General features: G+C 37.8%; 1 protein-coding gene and 1 long non-coding RNA gene across 5 annotated transcripts in view; one reads left to right on the plus strand and one right to left on the minus strand.

Annotated features, from left to right (window-relative positions):
- TMEM67 (transmembrane protein 67) overlaps positions 1-12,062 on the plus strand; it is a 32,107-nt gene extending 20,045 nt beyond the window's left edge. The window contains exons 17-28 of one of the 2 annotated variants that reach the window (XM_064391628.1): positions 377-475; positions 810-896; positions 1,620-1,719; positions 1,821-1,960; positions 3,342-3,482; positions 3,930-4,010; positions 5,170-5,286; positions 6,500-6,616; positions 6,699-6,803; positions 7,159-7,261; positions 8,229-8,371; positions 8,818-12,062. In XM_064391628.1, the coding sequence (XP_064247698.1) occupies positions 377-475; positions 810-896; positions 1,620-1,719; positions 1,821-1,960; positions 3,342-3,482; positions 3,930-4,010; positions 5,170-5,286; positions 6,500-6,616; positions 6,699-6,803; positions 7,159-7,261; positions 8,229-8,371; positions 8,818-8,898 (1,314 nt within the window). In that variant the 3' untranslated portion in view covers positions 8,899-12,062. Of the gene's footprint in view, positions 1-376; positions 476-809; positions 897-1,619; positions 1,720-1,820; positions 1,961-3,341; positions 3,483-3,929; positions 4,011-5,169; positions 5,287-6,499; positions 6,617-6,698; positions 6,847-7,158; positions 7,262-8,228; positions 8,372-8,817 lie in introns of those variants that run through there. The other variant, XR_010348443.1, reaches the window with a different exon arrangement.
- LOC135282128 (uncharacterized) overlaps positions 3,997-17,037 on the minus strand; it is a 40,989-nt gene continuing 27,948 nt past the window's right edge. For 2 of the 3 annotated variants that reach the window (XR_010348444.1, XR_010348448.1), the window contains exon 4: positions 14,712-14,851. This is a non-coding gene — a long non-coding RNA (uncharacterized LOC135282128). Of the gene's footprint in view, positions 4,732-14,711; positions 14,852-17,037 lie in introns of those variants that run through there. The other variant, XR_010348447.1, reaches the window with a different exon arrangement.

Genomic DNA, 17,037 nt, shown 5'->3' on the forward strand with positions numbered 1-17,037 from the left:
AACAATTTGTAGCTGCACAGAACTGTGCCCCAGAGTTAGGCTCACTTGAGGAAGTAGTTGTTTTGCATTCTTTTTGATTCTGATATTGTCATTCAGGAAATGCTGCTCTAAAAATAAAGGTATTTACAGGGTTATTCTGATCAGTTGAATGGACTTGGTTTTCAAATTCTTCCTTGAACAACAACCAGCATGTAGGAGTTTCAGCTAGTGAAAATACCATAAATATATAACCACAGTGGAAAGCTTTTGTTCAGGGCTACTTTTCAGTACTAGAAAATGTATGTGAGCCACATTACATTTTATATGAATGCATTATGAACATTTGCATTACTTAATTAGTTTTATAGATGTCTACAGCGTGTTTTTATAATTGCAGACAGTTTTCAAGTTCTTACTGTTCTATGCTGGAGACCTTGCCAACGTTTTCTTTATCATCACAGTGGGCACAGGGATTTATTGGCTTGTATTCTTCAAAGTAAGTGTTCTTCCAGGTTTGGATGTATGAAAACCTAGTAATATTAAATATATTTTTACATGGACATTAATTTTCTTTTTTCTCTTTTTTTTTTCTTTTCTTGTCAGACTATTAAGGCAAGTTCTATATAACATTCTGGTTTGTGTGCTTAAATTTTGTGTTCACCTGTTTCTTTTCCTTAGGATTTGTTGTACTTGCCGTCTGCTTAATAGTTACTTAAAATATTTTACACATTCATTGATCTTTTTCTGGAAAAGTTTATTCGCACTTAAGTGTTTTTAATTGTTGTCATGTATGCCATGTGTACTGTTTCAATGTAACTTTTTAATTATAGGCTCAGCAGTTTGTATCTGTTCTTTTACCTCTTCCATCTCAAGAAGAAGATTTTGTAACATACATAGCATGTGCATTTAGTTTAAAGGTAAATAATTTTTTCCTCACCATAAAATACATGTCAGCATGCTTCTATGTATGTATCCTATTTTCAGTAGGCTTGTTTTTAAATATCTTGTACAGTTATTAGTTATTAATGTGTGGATGTTATGTCCTAATAGTTATGTTCTTCTGAGAATTAAGTCATTTTTCCATAGAAATTTATTTTGTGGAGTCTTTATAGGAAAATAAATGTCTCAAGAAGGTCACAAAAGAAAGACTGAAAAATCATTCTTTCAAGGATAAAGGTATAAAGAAACCCAAATAAAATAGCATCACATCAAGAAAGCAAGTACTCCCATTTAAAGCAGAATGTAAGTGCTGTGAGTTCCTGATTAGGAAGAAGACAGATCCATATAATTACATTCAGACATGTAGAATTCTAAGATCACTGCTTTGTCTTCATGGCACATACAAATATTGTATCAGTTGTGGGTAATATACTGAATTGGAGTTCGTAGTCCAGGTTAGTATGTTATGCAGAAATAGTCAGGGTTGTTTTAATTGTTACTTTGCTGTATTGTCTTCATAATTTTGGACTTAACATTATTCCAAGATTTAAACAAACAAAAGATTATCAAAAGTTGGTAATAAAGCTGCAGTCTCATGTATAATCAAGATAATGCTTGTTATGTTGAATGAATAATCCACACAATAACTATTCCTCCACCTTTGTGTATATGCTGTTTCTGTCCTTATTTTTCTTTCTTAGGCTCTGCAGTTTTTACACTTGCTGGTTTCACAACTTGCTATTGATATTTTCTTTATTGACTGGGAAAGACCTAAGGGCAAAGTTCTTAAAGCAGTTGAAGGTAATTCCAACTATGCTTGTTTGTATAAGCAGCTTTGGTGAAATTCAGATATTATTCTCAGATATTAAATTTTAGAGCTTTACTGTATGTACTCTTTTTAGGTGAAGGTGTTACTAAAAGTGCTGCTGCACCTGTGAGCATATGGAGGACATACTTTATAGCAAATGAGTGGAATGAAATTCAGACAGTGAGGAAAATAAATCCTCTCTTTCAAGTGCTTGCAGTTCTTTTCTTTCTGGAGGTAACATTACTACTATCATTTATAATTCACAACCAGAGTGTAACATAAGGGTGTAATGTTTAATTCTTACATTCTGTGTGGTAATAGTGAATCACCTTTAAATTTACTTGCAATCATGTAACTTAGTAATTATGTTAATGCTTTTTTTTTAGTTTATATGTATGTATAGGTCATTGCAATATTTAATTAATGAAGACTTAAAAAAAATCCAACCTTTAATTACCTTAGAGACCTTTGTTAGATTTGTTTGGGGTTTTTTTAAGGTAATGAGTTACCTTAAAGGGCTTAAGAGACTGATAAATCTGTGTACACCCTCGATTCTTTATTTGCCTACTAGCACCCTCCTGCCACAGTCTATAGCTTTATTTCTGATTTAATATTTGTCTGAACTGAGCTTCCTTCCTGCTAATTTGCTGCAGAACCTTTTTATTATGTAGGAAATAAAATATGCCAGTTTTGTTCCTGTTGGTAGTATGCCTTCAGTTACAGCTTCAGGATATGTGAGAAACTGGCCTTTTGAAAAGTGTTTGGGCTTGTTTCTTTTGTATTTTAGTAATTTTTTCTATCTTGAGAAGTATTATTAAAATGTGTAGCATATAGTTGTTTTTGTGAGGTTCTTATACATATTTTAACGCTTTTATTCAATTTTATAGTCCTTTTAAAAGTTTTCCTTTAAACGAAATAATGAAAGTCCTGAAACTTTCTTTATTCATTATGTGAGCATTTTGGCCAGGACCAGCTTAGGTGGAATGTTACAAGAGAGGGAGAAAAGAGAGCACCTATTCTTACTGCACTCTGCAGCTACCTGAAAGGAAGGTGCAGTGAGGTGGGTGTCTCTCCTCCCAAGTCAAAAGCACTAGATATGAGGTCAACCCATCACAAGTATATTTTGGTGCAACTTCTGTTATGAAAGATTTTCACTAATTTTTCACCTCTTAAATATTTCAACACATAGTATTCCTCTCATCTTTTTTATTTTGGAACTTTTTCTATATTTTTTTGTTTAAAATATATTCAACCATACAGATGGTGGAGGAAAATATACTTCTATACAATAAAAACAAAATAAATCAGTCTTGTAAGAGTTACAAAGCACATGAAAAATTGCTTTAACACTGGAATATATAGTACCAAAGAGCTGAAATTTGGCAGAAGTTATATCCCTATGCAATACAGCAGTTGAATCTTTTGGAGTTTCTTAGTAGAACCCAGTATTGACTTTTGGATCACACAATTGAGCTGTGTCATAGTGAGCAGGCTACTATCCCCAGTTCCATTTTTCATTATTTTTTCTTACTTCCTGTTATGATGTAAACAGCAGGATCCTAATTAATACCATTCATTCTCACCTGTTGTTATATTGACTTTCTTATCTCTTCAGGTGGTGGGATTTTCAAACCTGGCTTTAATGGATGCTTCTTCCAGTCTTACAAGAAGCAGTGAGAGCTATGTAGCTCCTTGGAGCCGCATTTTAAGATTTGGGGTGTCTGCTGCACTCTGGGTAGCCATTGCCATCCTACAAGTATGTGAAACACATGACATCCTGAATTATCATTTTCAGGCTGGTTCTCGGAAGCTAGGATAAGTCTCTAGACTGTCCAAACTGCTTATCATAGCATGGGGCATGTTCTTAACTGTTATGTTTAGTTTTTTTAGCATAGTACACCTTTGGGACTCAAAATGAATCTTCTGAGATATGAGACATCTAGCTTTGGATCAGATTTTCAATCCTCTCACTTTGTTTTATTTTAAACAACTTTGAAGCATCTAACAAGTTCAAAATAAAAAGCAGGTTCTTACTACTTTACTTCTTAAAGGAAGTAGTATGTCAATCCCTTTTCATTAAGTCCAATGCAGTGGTGGCCACTACAGAAGTCTGTTGTTTGTGGGTGTTAAGTGGTGAAATTAATTGCTTAATAACATCAAATCTGATGAACTAATGAAAGAAAATTTTGTTGATTTATTTCAGGTTATATTTTTTGCTGTGATTTATGAAAGATTTGTTGAAGATAAGATAGGCCAATTTGTTGATTTGTGTTGTGTGAGCAATGTAAGTATTTTTGTGTCTCATTTGGGGCATTTTAAATAGAATAGTACATAAGATAGTTTTAACAATATTAAATAATGTTTATTCATTTAATCTAGATTACTAGCTAACAGCCAAAGCTGATTTTATTGGTGAACTTCAGCTCATTTTATTGATGAACTCTGCAAGACTTCAGTTAAACTTTAATTGGAAAATTGTTTTAGAAGCATAGGTATCAATACATTCTTTTAAACATCTGATTTTTAGGTTTTTTTGGTTGTTTTTCTTTTTTTAGTTTAAATTGGTTACATGTGCTGATACAGAATTCAAAAATAACAAGTTGTAACAGAAATTAGGTGTGGAACTATTTACTGCCATTCTGTATGCTGGTTTGTGTTTCAGTCCTTTTGACTTGCAAGTTGTCTTGGTTTTATTTAATACATATATGTCCAAGCTTTGCTCCTATCTTGTACTTGTCCCTCAACTGCTGAATTTCATTTTGTCCCTCTTAACAGTTATCACCTTTTGCATGCATTTTCTCTTACTCACATCTGAACTTTCTCTGCTTTACATATGGGTTTTGAAGCTTTATACTGCAGGAATTCCCTTTTAACCAAAGAAGATTGCAGTCAGAACAGACTGGATTACCTTATTTGTCCAGAACTTCTTAAAGATACTGATTTACCTCTTCTATCAATCTTTCCAGCCATGGTTATTCCTCTTCTGTGAAACACCTATGCAGTACCTGGATTGTAGAAAAGAATCCATTGGAATTTGTGTGATATATAAGCATTGTGTCATACTGAATGAAGTTCTGTTAAATACAGTCTTTTAGGAGTTCAGCTGGAATCATGCATATGTATTACACAGCACAGAAATAACCTTTGAATAATTAAAAAAATCTAATAGCTTTAACTTGTTGGCTTAATGGAATTAAGCAGCAGCAGATCCCTGCTGTTGAATAACTAAACTTGAAGCTGGTATGTGTTTCTAGTTACATATAGATAAAACTAATTAATAAAAGTGTTTCTAAATATTTTTCTCCCATATTTTTTTCAGTACCTGCCTACTTTGTATTTGTAGCAGGACTGGCTGGTTTGACTGGTCTTCGCTATGAATTCAGAAGATCAAAAATAAAATGATAATTGTTGATTAAAGTGTTCTCTCTTCCCCCATCTCTTAGATTTCAGTGTTTCTCTTGTCACACAACTGCTTTGGTCATTATATCCATGGTCGCTCAGTGCATGGACATGCAGATACCAATATGGAAGAAATGAATATGAACCTGAAGAGAGAAGCAGTAAGTAAAAGTATTCAAGTTTATATCTGCTCAATTATTTATTTTATATAAAAACCACACACCTTTGCATTATGGATCTGCAGTTGTGCACTACACTGAACCATGTTACTTAAAGATAGCAGCTGTTAGTATGTAAATATATGACTCAGTAGTTCTTTCAACTAGCTCTTCATCTTTTTTTCCCCTTCACTATTTCATCTTGTTACTTCTTCACATTTCAAGGATATAAAATTCCTGTTTCTCTAAAAGTTTTTTTCATGTAGTTAAGAACCTTCTTTTCAATATTTAAGGTCATCTTTTCAATATTTAAGGACCTTTTCATAAGGTCACAGCCACATCCAAAAAGGTGCATACCAAAAAGCTTTTGTAAAGAGACAGATCTGAAACACTAATACAGAAACTTGTGATCTGCCAATCAATTCCTTTATTCCATCTCTTCTACTATGGTGATACAACCCATTCTTTACAGAAATTAATTTGCATAAGTATTTTTGTGAACTTGTCATATGTTGTATCTTTGCTACAAGATCAGGCAAATATAAAATGTCTCATACAAGATCAGGGACTGCATTAAATTTCATCTTGTATCTTTTTAGGGACAAGTGTGAAAGTACCTTAAATAAGGATATTGCTATTTCAATGCTAAGTGGACAGAAAAAAACATAACCATGTGAAAATTAAACCTCAAACTCTGAAATACAGAGGAATCTTATTAATAATGTCTTTGACTTAGGTATTCATACAATTTTTTTTTCCTAATTGATTATTTTAATATAATTCTTTGGAAAAGCAGGGGGTTTTCCCCATGAAGATGTCAAACTATATTAAGGAAGATTTCTGAGATTTATTAAATGTGATCTGAAGAAGACATGGAAAAAGTCAGGAATCCAAACAAAGAAACAAAAAAAAGTGAGACAAGTATAGAAGAAATGATAGACCTAAAAGAAAGATCTTCAGAATAAATATCAGAATACGTATTATTAGAAGGTAGTGAAAAGGCGAAAAGAGAAATATGATGTTGTGACAGCAGGGGTCAGGATTTCATGTCCTAAGGAAATCTTGCTGCAGTAGAGCAAGAGTGCAGTGATTTCAAATATTTAGAGATATTAACTATTATTTATACATGAAAGAGAGGAAATGAAAAGCTTTTGTCTTTTTTTGAGTCTGTGAATGACATTAATAATGCTAATTTACAATTGCTTTAATTGTATAGGAAAATCTGTGTAGTCAGAGAGGTTTGTTACCAAACACAGATGGCCAGACATTTCAGATTTCCATTTCAAGAAAAATGCGACTAAACTATGACTGGATTCATGAAACTTTAACAAGAGTAAGTGACATATTGGTATTCTTTAAATGTTATTTAAAATATGAAATTTCTCTGTTAAAGTCTTGGTCTTGTTGTGTTTCAGAAACGTGGTCCTGCCAGGCTTTTGGACTCATCTGCAAATACTTTTGAACAAAGCACAAGGGCCTACAACGCCATGAACAAATTTCTCAGTTCTTTTATTGATCACGTGTGTATATTGACATTACTATATTATGGAAAGTATACTTAAGGTACAGACTAAAAATTGTAAATCTAAAGGACAGTAATTGCTCTTTAAGCATATGTGCTTTAAGATTTGTTGCTTAAGATTTTTTGGCATCCAGAACAGTACTTCATTCAAAAACAAAAAAACAATCGGACTGCTGTCCAGCAGTGCAGACTGCACTTGAAAATGACAAATCCTTTTTTGTTATGTACTTATTTTTGTCTTGGAATAGACCAGTGGGTTTTGTTTCATTCATAAAGGTCTAAGTAGTTGTACTTCACTTTGTAGCAGCTTTGAAATCATAAAACAAGAAGTGTTGTTTTTCTTTATCTTACAGGTTCATAAAGAAATGGATTACATTGTCAAAGATAAGTTGCTGCTTGAACGAATTCTTGGCATGGAGTTCATGGAACCAATAGAGAAAAGTATTTTTTATAATGGTAAAAAGATGTGTGGTATTTGTACTATTTTAAGTATCCTGGTTTCTGTGTAGATTTCTTTCTCAGGATTTACAATCTAAAATGGACTTCAGAGCAGGAGAGATCACTGAATGACTACTTGTGAGGGAGGTATTTAAAAGAAGTTCTTTAGAAACTATAGAAATCCTGTTTGTAATTTGTTATTTGACTGTGATGTTTTTTATTTAAGGCAGCTGAAAGTGACAGATGTGGTGCACATGTTTATGAAATTCATAATCATAAGCATTGATAGAAATACACTGATAATCTAGACTGCTATGGTCCCAGAAGTTTAGATATAAATCAGGATTTCATGTCACTGAAATACACAATTTATAATGAAAATACACTTTTTCCAATCAAACTTGTATTGGATATTTTTTGAAAAAGTAGGAAAAGGGAAAAGTATATGTTTTCTGTAATTGTTTGTATATTCTTTTCTCTCATAGAAGTGGTATTTTTTGATAAAATAAAGAGGTAGATAAATGGACTAGAGTACTTTGGCTGTGAAGAAGTTACTTTCACCTTAAAATACCCATTTCCTGCAGAACCATTAAACAAAAATAATGCAAAGCTCTGAACCTCCTCCTAAATAAGCCATTTAGCAAATGTTTTTATGATTTTGTTGAGTTGGGGCCAGAGCTAACGGCTACTAAAAATTTCAGTGACAAGGAACCTATGTCTGCTTCTTGATTTAAAACAACTTTTTAAAGTAATCTGATTGCAATTTCAGGAGTAAATAGAATTGTGTTTGACACATGGGTTTTACCTATTGTGTTCATCAGTATGATGCCATTTTAAAAGTGAAAAGTTTGTATTATTTTTCAATAGAATGACAGGACTATCTCTTGTTGCCATAGAATGTCATCCTTAGCATGGACTGATGAATTCCACAAACTTGCAACTCACAGAAATACTAATTTGTTTTTTAAATGTTCTCTTTCCATAGATGAAGGACACTCTTTCACTGATGTCCTCTATTATGGCAATGAAACAACACTGCTCATCTTTGATATCCTGTTTTTCTCGGTTGTGGATTTAGCTTCCCAAAGTTTTGTTTTAGCAGCTATTCTAACATACTTGCAACAAGAGGTAAATTTCAATTTAAGAACAAAGTAATATTTTTAAATGGGAGTCAGTATGGCAGTTTAAATAGTTAACTAGATAATAAATGCAGTGAGTTAACAGTGTGCAGGGAGAGATTATACTGAGACCTTAGGAAATCAGTTTTTTATTTATTTTGTCAAATAGATTTGTGAGAAATTCATTTTGTTCACATGGTGATCCTGAATGAAGAGGTTACAAATAATTTTCAACAGAAAACAAGAATATCTGTTAAAATTAATCTCACATCATTCTATCATAATTTAGGGTGGAAAGGTAGTGGGAAATGTTTTAAAAATACTAAAGGAAATTAAGCACCTAATTCATATTATTTACAATTTAAAGATGGTCTGAAGTTACTATTTATGTTAGATACTGAAACATACTAGTGTAAGTATTTTTTCATTAATACATGTTTTCCAAAATGTTCTTAGATATTTAGGTTTATTCGTAGTACACTTGGGCAGAAGAATTTGGCATCTAAAACCTTGGTGGATCAAAGATTTCTCATTTAATTGAGAAGATGAAAAACTGTTAAGGATTTAATCATGGAAAATACGAACATGATCAAAGCGTCTCTGACCTGCAGATTAATTGTAGTGCACTTTTCAACAATAACAATGTAAGGGGTTTGAAACTTGTCATTTTTTATATTTTGTGCTATTAAGCTTTATTTTTCTGTATTTATAGGGTTTTCGTTTTTAATTTGTGAACACTAAGCCATGGGTCTTTAAAAAGAAAGGTACATGCAAATAAGACAGAAGTAAACTTACTGTTATTATTATTAGAATAAGATAAAAATTATTTTATGGCTTTTGATAAGATATGGACCACTGACTTTGAGGCAACAAATTGAGCATCTGATTGACAGGAGAGGTTGCCAACTCTGAAATTCTCTGAAAATACCTTAAATCTTTGTTCTTTTGTTAAAGTTATTTTGAGGTGTAATGTATAGCAAATATATGTCAAATTTTACACAGCACAAGATTTGTTTTAAGTTAGTATTTCAGGAGGAATTTTTAAATATCACTTATTTGCAGCAACTTCCACTTGAAATTTTTTATGTTTCTGTCTTTTGTCATACAGTATTGTATAATTATGTCTCTTCTCTTGGAGTTTATCATTGTTTTTCTTGGGTGTGGCCTACACATGACATCCCAAACATGTATTTGAGGTACAGTTGTGTTACAATGATGTAGAAAAAGAGGCTATGATAGAGCAGAGGCGATGGCCATCAGCATTTGGGATTTGTTCTTGATCTTCTGTCTTGTGGTGCTAGATGTTCAGAGAAACAACAGTAATTATTCTGTTCACTTTTTCCACACAAGTGAAATGGAAGCAATTTTTAAAAATCTTTTTAGAATTGTTGTCACAGGTGCTCATGGTCTCTTAATTTTCTGATTTTATTACCTTTATATATAACAGAGACATAATAATTTTACTGTCATCATATTTTGGAATTTAGAAAGATTAATAATTACTCAAGTGCCAAGGGAGATTGTGAATGGCCTTCAAATCACCTTAAACTGAGGTGTCTACCTCCCATTTTTGTCACTAAAAAGTCTCCCTATCTTTTTATACTTAATGTTTTTTCAGTAAATAGTTAAACATGAATAGTGTTTGCTGGATTTATAGCTGTTACTTGTCTTTAGATGACTCAACAAGGGACTTACAGGAGCAAAAACACCAGAAAAATATCAGTCACCATCATCTCATGTTTATTCTGAAACAGACTGAGGACATGACTGGTTGAACTTTGCAGATTTCCAGTGCAGATATGCTTATCTGAGTTGAAGCAGCATTGCATTTCAGGTGGTTTTTGGCTTCATAAAGAGGACCATGTTCTCATGTTGGTACCATGTCATATCACACCAAACTGAGAGTAACATGGACATAAATCTCACAGTAAATCTCACAGTCGCTATTGCTCCACTGCATTTGCTTTTGGTGTTGCAAAGCCCGTGTCTCTTGCTACTCCAGTGTAGTTGTACTGAGTGATAGAACGTGCCTGCCAGTAAGGCTGTGCTCAGAGAGATAACTGAAAAGCTGATTTGCAGTGGGACATCCATTTATTAATGTGCAGTTTAGCATGGGCAGTTCCATTTCATGCTTTCCTTGCTTCTGTCTACTTGTGGACACAATTCTTAGTTTGTTGGTACACACTATGCCTCAGAAAATGTGGTTTCTAATAGAGTGAAGTGTTCAGGATAATAAAATTAAGATCGTTGCATTTATGGTGAATGTAGTAATTAAAGTGTCTGTTAGGTTTTGGATCCGTTTAAACAGCCAAAAATCATATTTCCACTGGGAACCATGACTGTATGACCACATTAGTTGTGAGGTTTCTTGTCAGTGATCTACTGAGAGCAGAAAGTGTAAATTAAGCTAAGGAGCCATCTGACAAAATGTCTGCAGCAGGACATTCACAAGGCAAAGTTAGCCTCAGCTGGTGTCCATGTATTTCTTTGGTGGATATCTTTGCATAGCTTAACTAAACTTAAGTCCTTACAAGGCCCTGCAAAGTCAGTTCATGAGAGGAAATAAAAGTTTTGTCATGTGACCATGTTTACTCAAGCTAACAGATGTGACTAAAGGGGTGTAGGGAGTTGCTGTGGTCCATTAAAGAGCGAGGGTGACCCTGGTGCAGTGCCCTAATACTGATCTTTAGGCCAGGAGAACTGTGAATAGAACGGCATATCACTGTCAGTGGTCACAGGCACAGGCTTTTCTCTCTGAATTCTGGTGATGTGTTCATGATCATGAAGTGTTTCTAGTACCACACCTCAACCATACCTTCTCCAGAGTGGTCAGATTCATGACCAACTCCAGTCAGAGTAATTAAACTAACTAGACTTGGGTGATGCAGAGAGTGTCTGAAAGCAGAGTGAAGATGTGGTTGTGCCATCTGTAGGTGTGTGCCATGTGTAGGTGTAGGTCAGTTAATTCGGTTTTCATCAGTTCAGTACCTGCAGAAATGGAGACGTTTCAGCTTGGGGGATCTCACTCTGTACCCTGTTCTCAATGCTTGTGCTAACCAGGTACATGTCTCATACAAAACTCCTGCTTTGAGTTTGCTTTAATTATGCTATGTCTTTAATTATCTGCTGCACAGTAGGGCACGTGAAAGCTTTAATGACCTTGCATTTTGCAAGAACTACTGCTAAAAACAACTCTTTTTAACAGATAAATGATAAGTTAATCTAAAAACATCCTGTCAAAACAATTCGGTCACTTGGCCCTCTCTTTCTCCTCAGTGTACACACTACTCTGTTTTGTTTTATTTTTCCAGATCATTTGTCTAAAATGTTAATTTTCCTAGCATAGGCACTCTACATGATTTAGGAAATAATTACAGGAGTCAAAAGCTCCAGGAATTCCAAGAAGCTTTTCCTCACTGTTGCTGTCCAGTGAACACTTGGAACAGGTTGGCTGAGCTTTGTTCCCCTACTCCTTGATATTTGTTCAGGAAATATCAAACTTGGTATTTGTTCAAGAAATATCCGTTCTGGTTGTACTTCCAGCTTAATGGTTTTTATTTTTTTAACATTAATATGGATCTACGATGTATTGTTCATGTGATGAGTGTCTTTCAGGTTTCTAAATGTTCTGTTTGCCCACCTGGCATTTCAGTCTCTCCTGTCTGTTTCTCTGAGCAATAAAAAAAATGTCAAAGATTTGAGAGAGGTTTTTTTCCACTTGTTAATTGAGTTGACCCAAACCTACAACGTTTCTTCTTCCATTAACATGAGATTAGGGCCAGAGGCTGCTGCTGGCTCTGCAGTCCAGAGAAGCTGTGTCAGAACAAGTGTGAGGAAGGGGTTTTGCAGTCCGTGCAACAATGGAGTTAGTTTAGTTAGTATCCAAAACAAATAGTTTTGTATAGCCAAAAGTAATAGATGAGATGGTTGTTTTTTGCCAAGTTAGATACCAGACAAGTTATTTCAATAATTAAAATTTGTATGTACAGACAAAGTATAGTAACTTCAAAAATATGTTAACATTTACAGGTTTCATTTACTGGCATGGACTTGCCATTTTACTACAACATTCATTTGAATGGTAGGGGTGGGTGTGTGACTGAGGTAAACCCTACCAGAGGTGAGAAGTGGTGCTGGCAGCGTGCTCAGCTTCCACCCTTCCATCAGCTGCTGCAGCACAGTGATGCCAGCCAAGCCAGCTCCAGGGGTGTTGGTTTGTCTTCAGGCTCAGCAGGAGTGTTTGAGCAGTGCATGAAAGGGACAGTGAGATTGTGACACACTTCTAAGAAAATCACAAGTAAATGGATGGTGGAAGGAGGTAACTACCTAACCTCTCAAAACTGGTCTCCCTCAACACTACCTACTTTGCCCTAACTTTTTTCCTCTACCCAGTATCATGCCCATTTCTCCTTACCTTTTCACTAATTAAAAGCACTGTTCAACTCCCCTGTGCCCCAAGCCACTGCCTCTATCACCTCATCACTGTCAGCTGAGAGGAAGATCCTGCCCCTCTCTTCCTGCAGGTCTGGCAGCCAGGCTCTGCCAGGGCAGATGTTGCCTTTCTCCACTTCCCTGGGCAAAGGAGGAGAGATGTGACCTCAGCAGGAGAATGCTGCCAAGCTGAGCAGCACTGTGTGCCAAGGTGTGCCTCAGGATTGCAGCACAGGTTCTTTGGTGAGAAGAATGAAAATCCAAACATAGCCTTAAAAGTCAGTTTAAAAGTGTGAAGTCCTAACTTCCATGTATATATAAAAGAAGGAATAAAACCAAGAGGCCTCAAAAAAACCCTGATCTTTGAGCACTGGCTTCCTCCAGCTTTGCTTCTTCTATTGCCTATATGCCATCTCCATCCCAGAAACCAACCTTCCTCCCTCCCTCCCTCCCTCCCTCCCTCCCTCCCTCCCTCCCTCCCTCCCTCCCTCCCTCCCTCCCTCCCTTCCTTCCTTCCTTCCTTCCTTCCTTCCTTCCTTCCTTCCTTCCTTCCTTCCTTCCTTCCTTCCTTCCTTCCTTCCTTCCTTCCTTCCTTCCTTCCTTCCTTCCTTCCTTCCTTCCTTCCTTCCTTCCTTCCTTCCTTCCTTCCTTCCTTCCTTCCTTCCTTCCTTCCTTCCTTCCTTCCTTCCTTCCTCCCTCCCTCCCTCCCTCCCTCCCTCCCTCCCGGGGAGGACCTGGATCCACAGGTTGGGCTAGGGATCCTAGAGCCTGTGGGACAATCCCCAGGGAATTCCATGGGAGACACACTTGCCTCTCTGCAAGCTGAGTTACATTTTACCTTGGTAGAGCTTCAGTGAGCTGTGATGGTCTCAAGGCCTGACCAGCTGTATCCCACTCTGTTCCAGCTGCTTTACCAACCTACTGATGCTACTTGAGACTTGTCACCCCTTTGGTTTTCCCTGTGACTTCAGTCACAGCAGGAGTAGCTCCAAGCCTGGGAGCGGGAGAGGTGAGGCAGCCCTTGGGGCTAATGAGGGAATATTTGATGTTCAAAGCTCATCTGTGGAATAGCTCTGCAGAGGTCAAGAGGCAGCACTGGATTAGCTGACATGGAGAATTTCCCTTTGAATGTTCAGAATTGTTCTATTGTTAATCTGTGAAAGCTGAGCCCACACCTGTCAATCTCCTCACAACCTGTGGTGTTCATGGAATCAAACCAGAGGCTGAATCTGAGCAGAGAGAAGGAAATGTACTTGCCATAGCACTAAAGCAATTATTCCTAGAAAACATGCAGCAGTTGAGACAAATCTAGATGGTTTATTTCAGTGGTTGGGGTTTTTTTAAATAAGTGCCTTTTATTATGTAATTATCAAATTTCCATTTTACAGGTCTGTGTGTCAGGGTAGCAGAAAGGTCCATGCAGTATGGAGGAAACAGGAATGGATAAAATGACCTGTAACCCCATGGTCACCATAATCTTCTCAACCTGGTTTGCAGCTGCAGGAAAATAATCCCCTTCAAATCATACAAGAAATAAGTCTCCAGTTCTTCCTGCAAATGCTGAATTGTGTTATTTGCTTTTGGCTTTGCCTGATCTCTGGGACAAGAGTTGCACCAAGTGACCTCACAAGCAAACAGCTCAGTACCTCCCAGAGCCTGATTCCCCTTCCCATCCATGCTCTGCCACTGGCAGCCAACCTGGGATGAATAAATTTTGCACTTTCACGTGCTGCAGTTCCCCCTGAATTCTCCGCACACTCCATGGAGCTGTTGGGGCAGCATCCCTCCTCCACAGCCTCTTGGAGGATGGATCTGGCACTGGCTTTGGGGCACATCCCCAGGCTGCTGCCCCACCTGCACCAGCCCTTCTCCTTTTCAGGCTCACCTGGACCTGCAGAGAGCCAAGCCCCAGAAACATTGGCAAAGGGACTGCAGGAGTTAAGCTGAAATCTTTGTGTTTAATAACAGCTGTGCTGAAAGCTTGGTATTTATTGGACTATCCTGGAAGGTCAGAGCAGCAATGACGCCAGGAGAGGGACCCCTCAGGTGTTCATTTCTCCTAAAAACATACAGTCAGAAACTAGTTTCTGTTTTTATAACAGTTTGAGATGAAAGGAAAGGAAAGGAAAGGAAAGGAAAGGAAAGGAAAGGAAAGGAAAGGAAAGGAAAGGAAAGGAAAGGAAAGGAAAGGAAAGGAAAGGAAAGGAAAGGAAAGGAAAGGAAAGGAAAGGAAAGGAAAGGAAAGGAAAGGAAAGGAAAGGAAAGGAAAGGAAAGGAAAGGAAAGGAAAGGGCTGCATTTCCTATTTATAATGTTTTCTTTTTTTACAATTACAATGCAGTGAGTATTGTGACATGAGGCACCCAAAAGCTCAGTGGAGAACTTGATGAGACACTGGGTTCTCCCCACATCATCCTAAATCCACAGGGACAGGGAGGTACCCCTTTTCATAAGGATGGAGGCAAAGCCTGACAAATTCATCTGTGTAGACATGGTTACAGTTCTTAAAAAAAAAAAAAAAAAAAAAAGGAGAGAGAGAGGGAATATGGCTGCCTGGCTTGCACAGGCAGCTGCAGCTCAGCAGTGGCTAACACTGATCTTACTGCATATAACTTCTCTTAGGTGACACCCTGTCATTGCATCTGCAGAAACCCCAGCACTGTGCCCTTTGGAAGGGAACACAGCTGAATTCCTCTGAAGGCTGCAGATGCTGTGATGGCTCTCAGGGATTTGTGAGCATGGTGAGGGAAAGTGCTGGGTCTGAGACCTGTGGATCAGGACCATCTGGTCTGTCAGCAGGAAGAGCAGGATCCCACAGCAATGCTGTCTGGTTTGCAGCTGTGCAACTGTGACACCCCTGTTATACAGGTTGTAAGGAAAGGTTGTCTGCTTTCAGTGAGGAAGTTCTGCTTCCTCACCCCAAATGCTGTGAGCAAACCACAATTTCCTCAATCTCTCTAGCTGTGTAGAGCTAGCATTGCTCTCCAGTGCTTTATTTCTGACAGCCTGAATAAATGCAGAGAAATGGTTTGATGACACACTTCTTTGTAATAATAATATTCATTGCCCATGCTCAGCAGACATGAAGCCAGAAGAGACCATGAGGTTATGGAACCTCCTTTGGTGGCCACTCAGGGCTCTTAGTTCCTCTGGCACAGTCACACTGATTCCCCATCCCTTGTCATCAAGGGAACCGCTGCCTTCCCAGCAACCATTGCCAGGGAAGGGCTGGGATTCTTAATGCAATTAAGTAGTAGACATTTAAATGTATCTAGATGGGAGAACAGAAAGGAGTTTATCTGCTCTGGGGAATGACTTCTGCCTCCTGCTTTACCTGGGAGAGCTTGAAATAGATGCAGTAGGTAAGGGCAAAATTTAGAGAATTAAAAAGTTTCATCTCCCCCCAGTGATTGCCATGCCATCCATAGTTATAAAAGCTGTACTGGAAGCCACAGTATATAATTAGAGGAGGAGGATGTTTTCACATTGTCTGCCTGTGTGTATGCAGGAGAGTAAAAGCCTGGCTGCTCTTCATACCTCTCGTCAGTCTCTCGGCTCAAGAATGGCATCATAGACACCTGCAAGATGCTTGTGCTTGGAAATAAACACCTCTAGAACCCAGCTCACAGCTGGGTTCAGCCTCAGCCCCTGATATTACCTGTGCAGTGGCACTGAAATGGATCTAGCTGGGCAAGTGGCTCAGAGGGCTGTTGGTGAGAAAGTAACCCTGGCAGGGTCTGCTGTCCTGCAGGGCCAGGATGATGCTGGCGGCACAGGTGAGGGGAGGAAAAAGTGGAAGAGCCAGGCCTGGGCAGAGGTGCCTGGGGCAGCAGGCCTCAGTTTTGCACAGAGACATGAGAGCAAAGCACAGCACCAGCCCAGGACCATGAGCTCTTTCAGCTGTTTTTGGCACTGCACAAGAACAAGGCAGCCCGTTCCTGTGTTCTCTTCCTCTGCAGCCCCTTTGCCACAAGGAGAGCGTGCAGTAAACGTGAATGCTGAGCACACAGCACCGCCCCATCCCTGGCTACTGGCAACCCGCACACCCAAGCACCCAGCAGGGGTGAGCTGGGACTACAGTGAGGGGCCTGAGCCAGGGCAGCAGAGACAATCACCAGTGATGACACCTTCTCGTATGGTTATGTATTCAGACCTTAGCCAAGAATTGCCAGATTCCCTTGTCCCAGCAAATACATGAAAAAGGCATTTCTTGAGAAAAGTGCCTACAGTCCAGGAAGTTGCCATC

This window comes from Passer domesticus, chromosome 1, assembly GCF_036417665.1.
Source record: "Passer domesticus isolate bPasDom1 chromosome 1, bPasDom1.hap1, whole genome shotgun sequence".
NCBI classification, from domain to species: Eukaryota; Metazoa; Chordata; class Aves; order Passeriformes; family Passeridae; genus Passer; species Passer domesticus.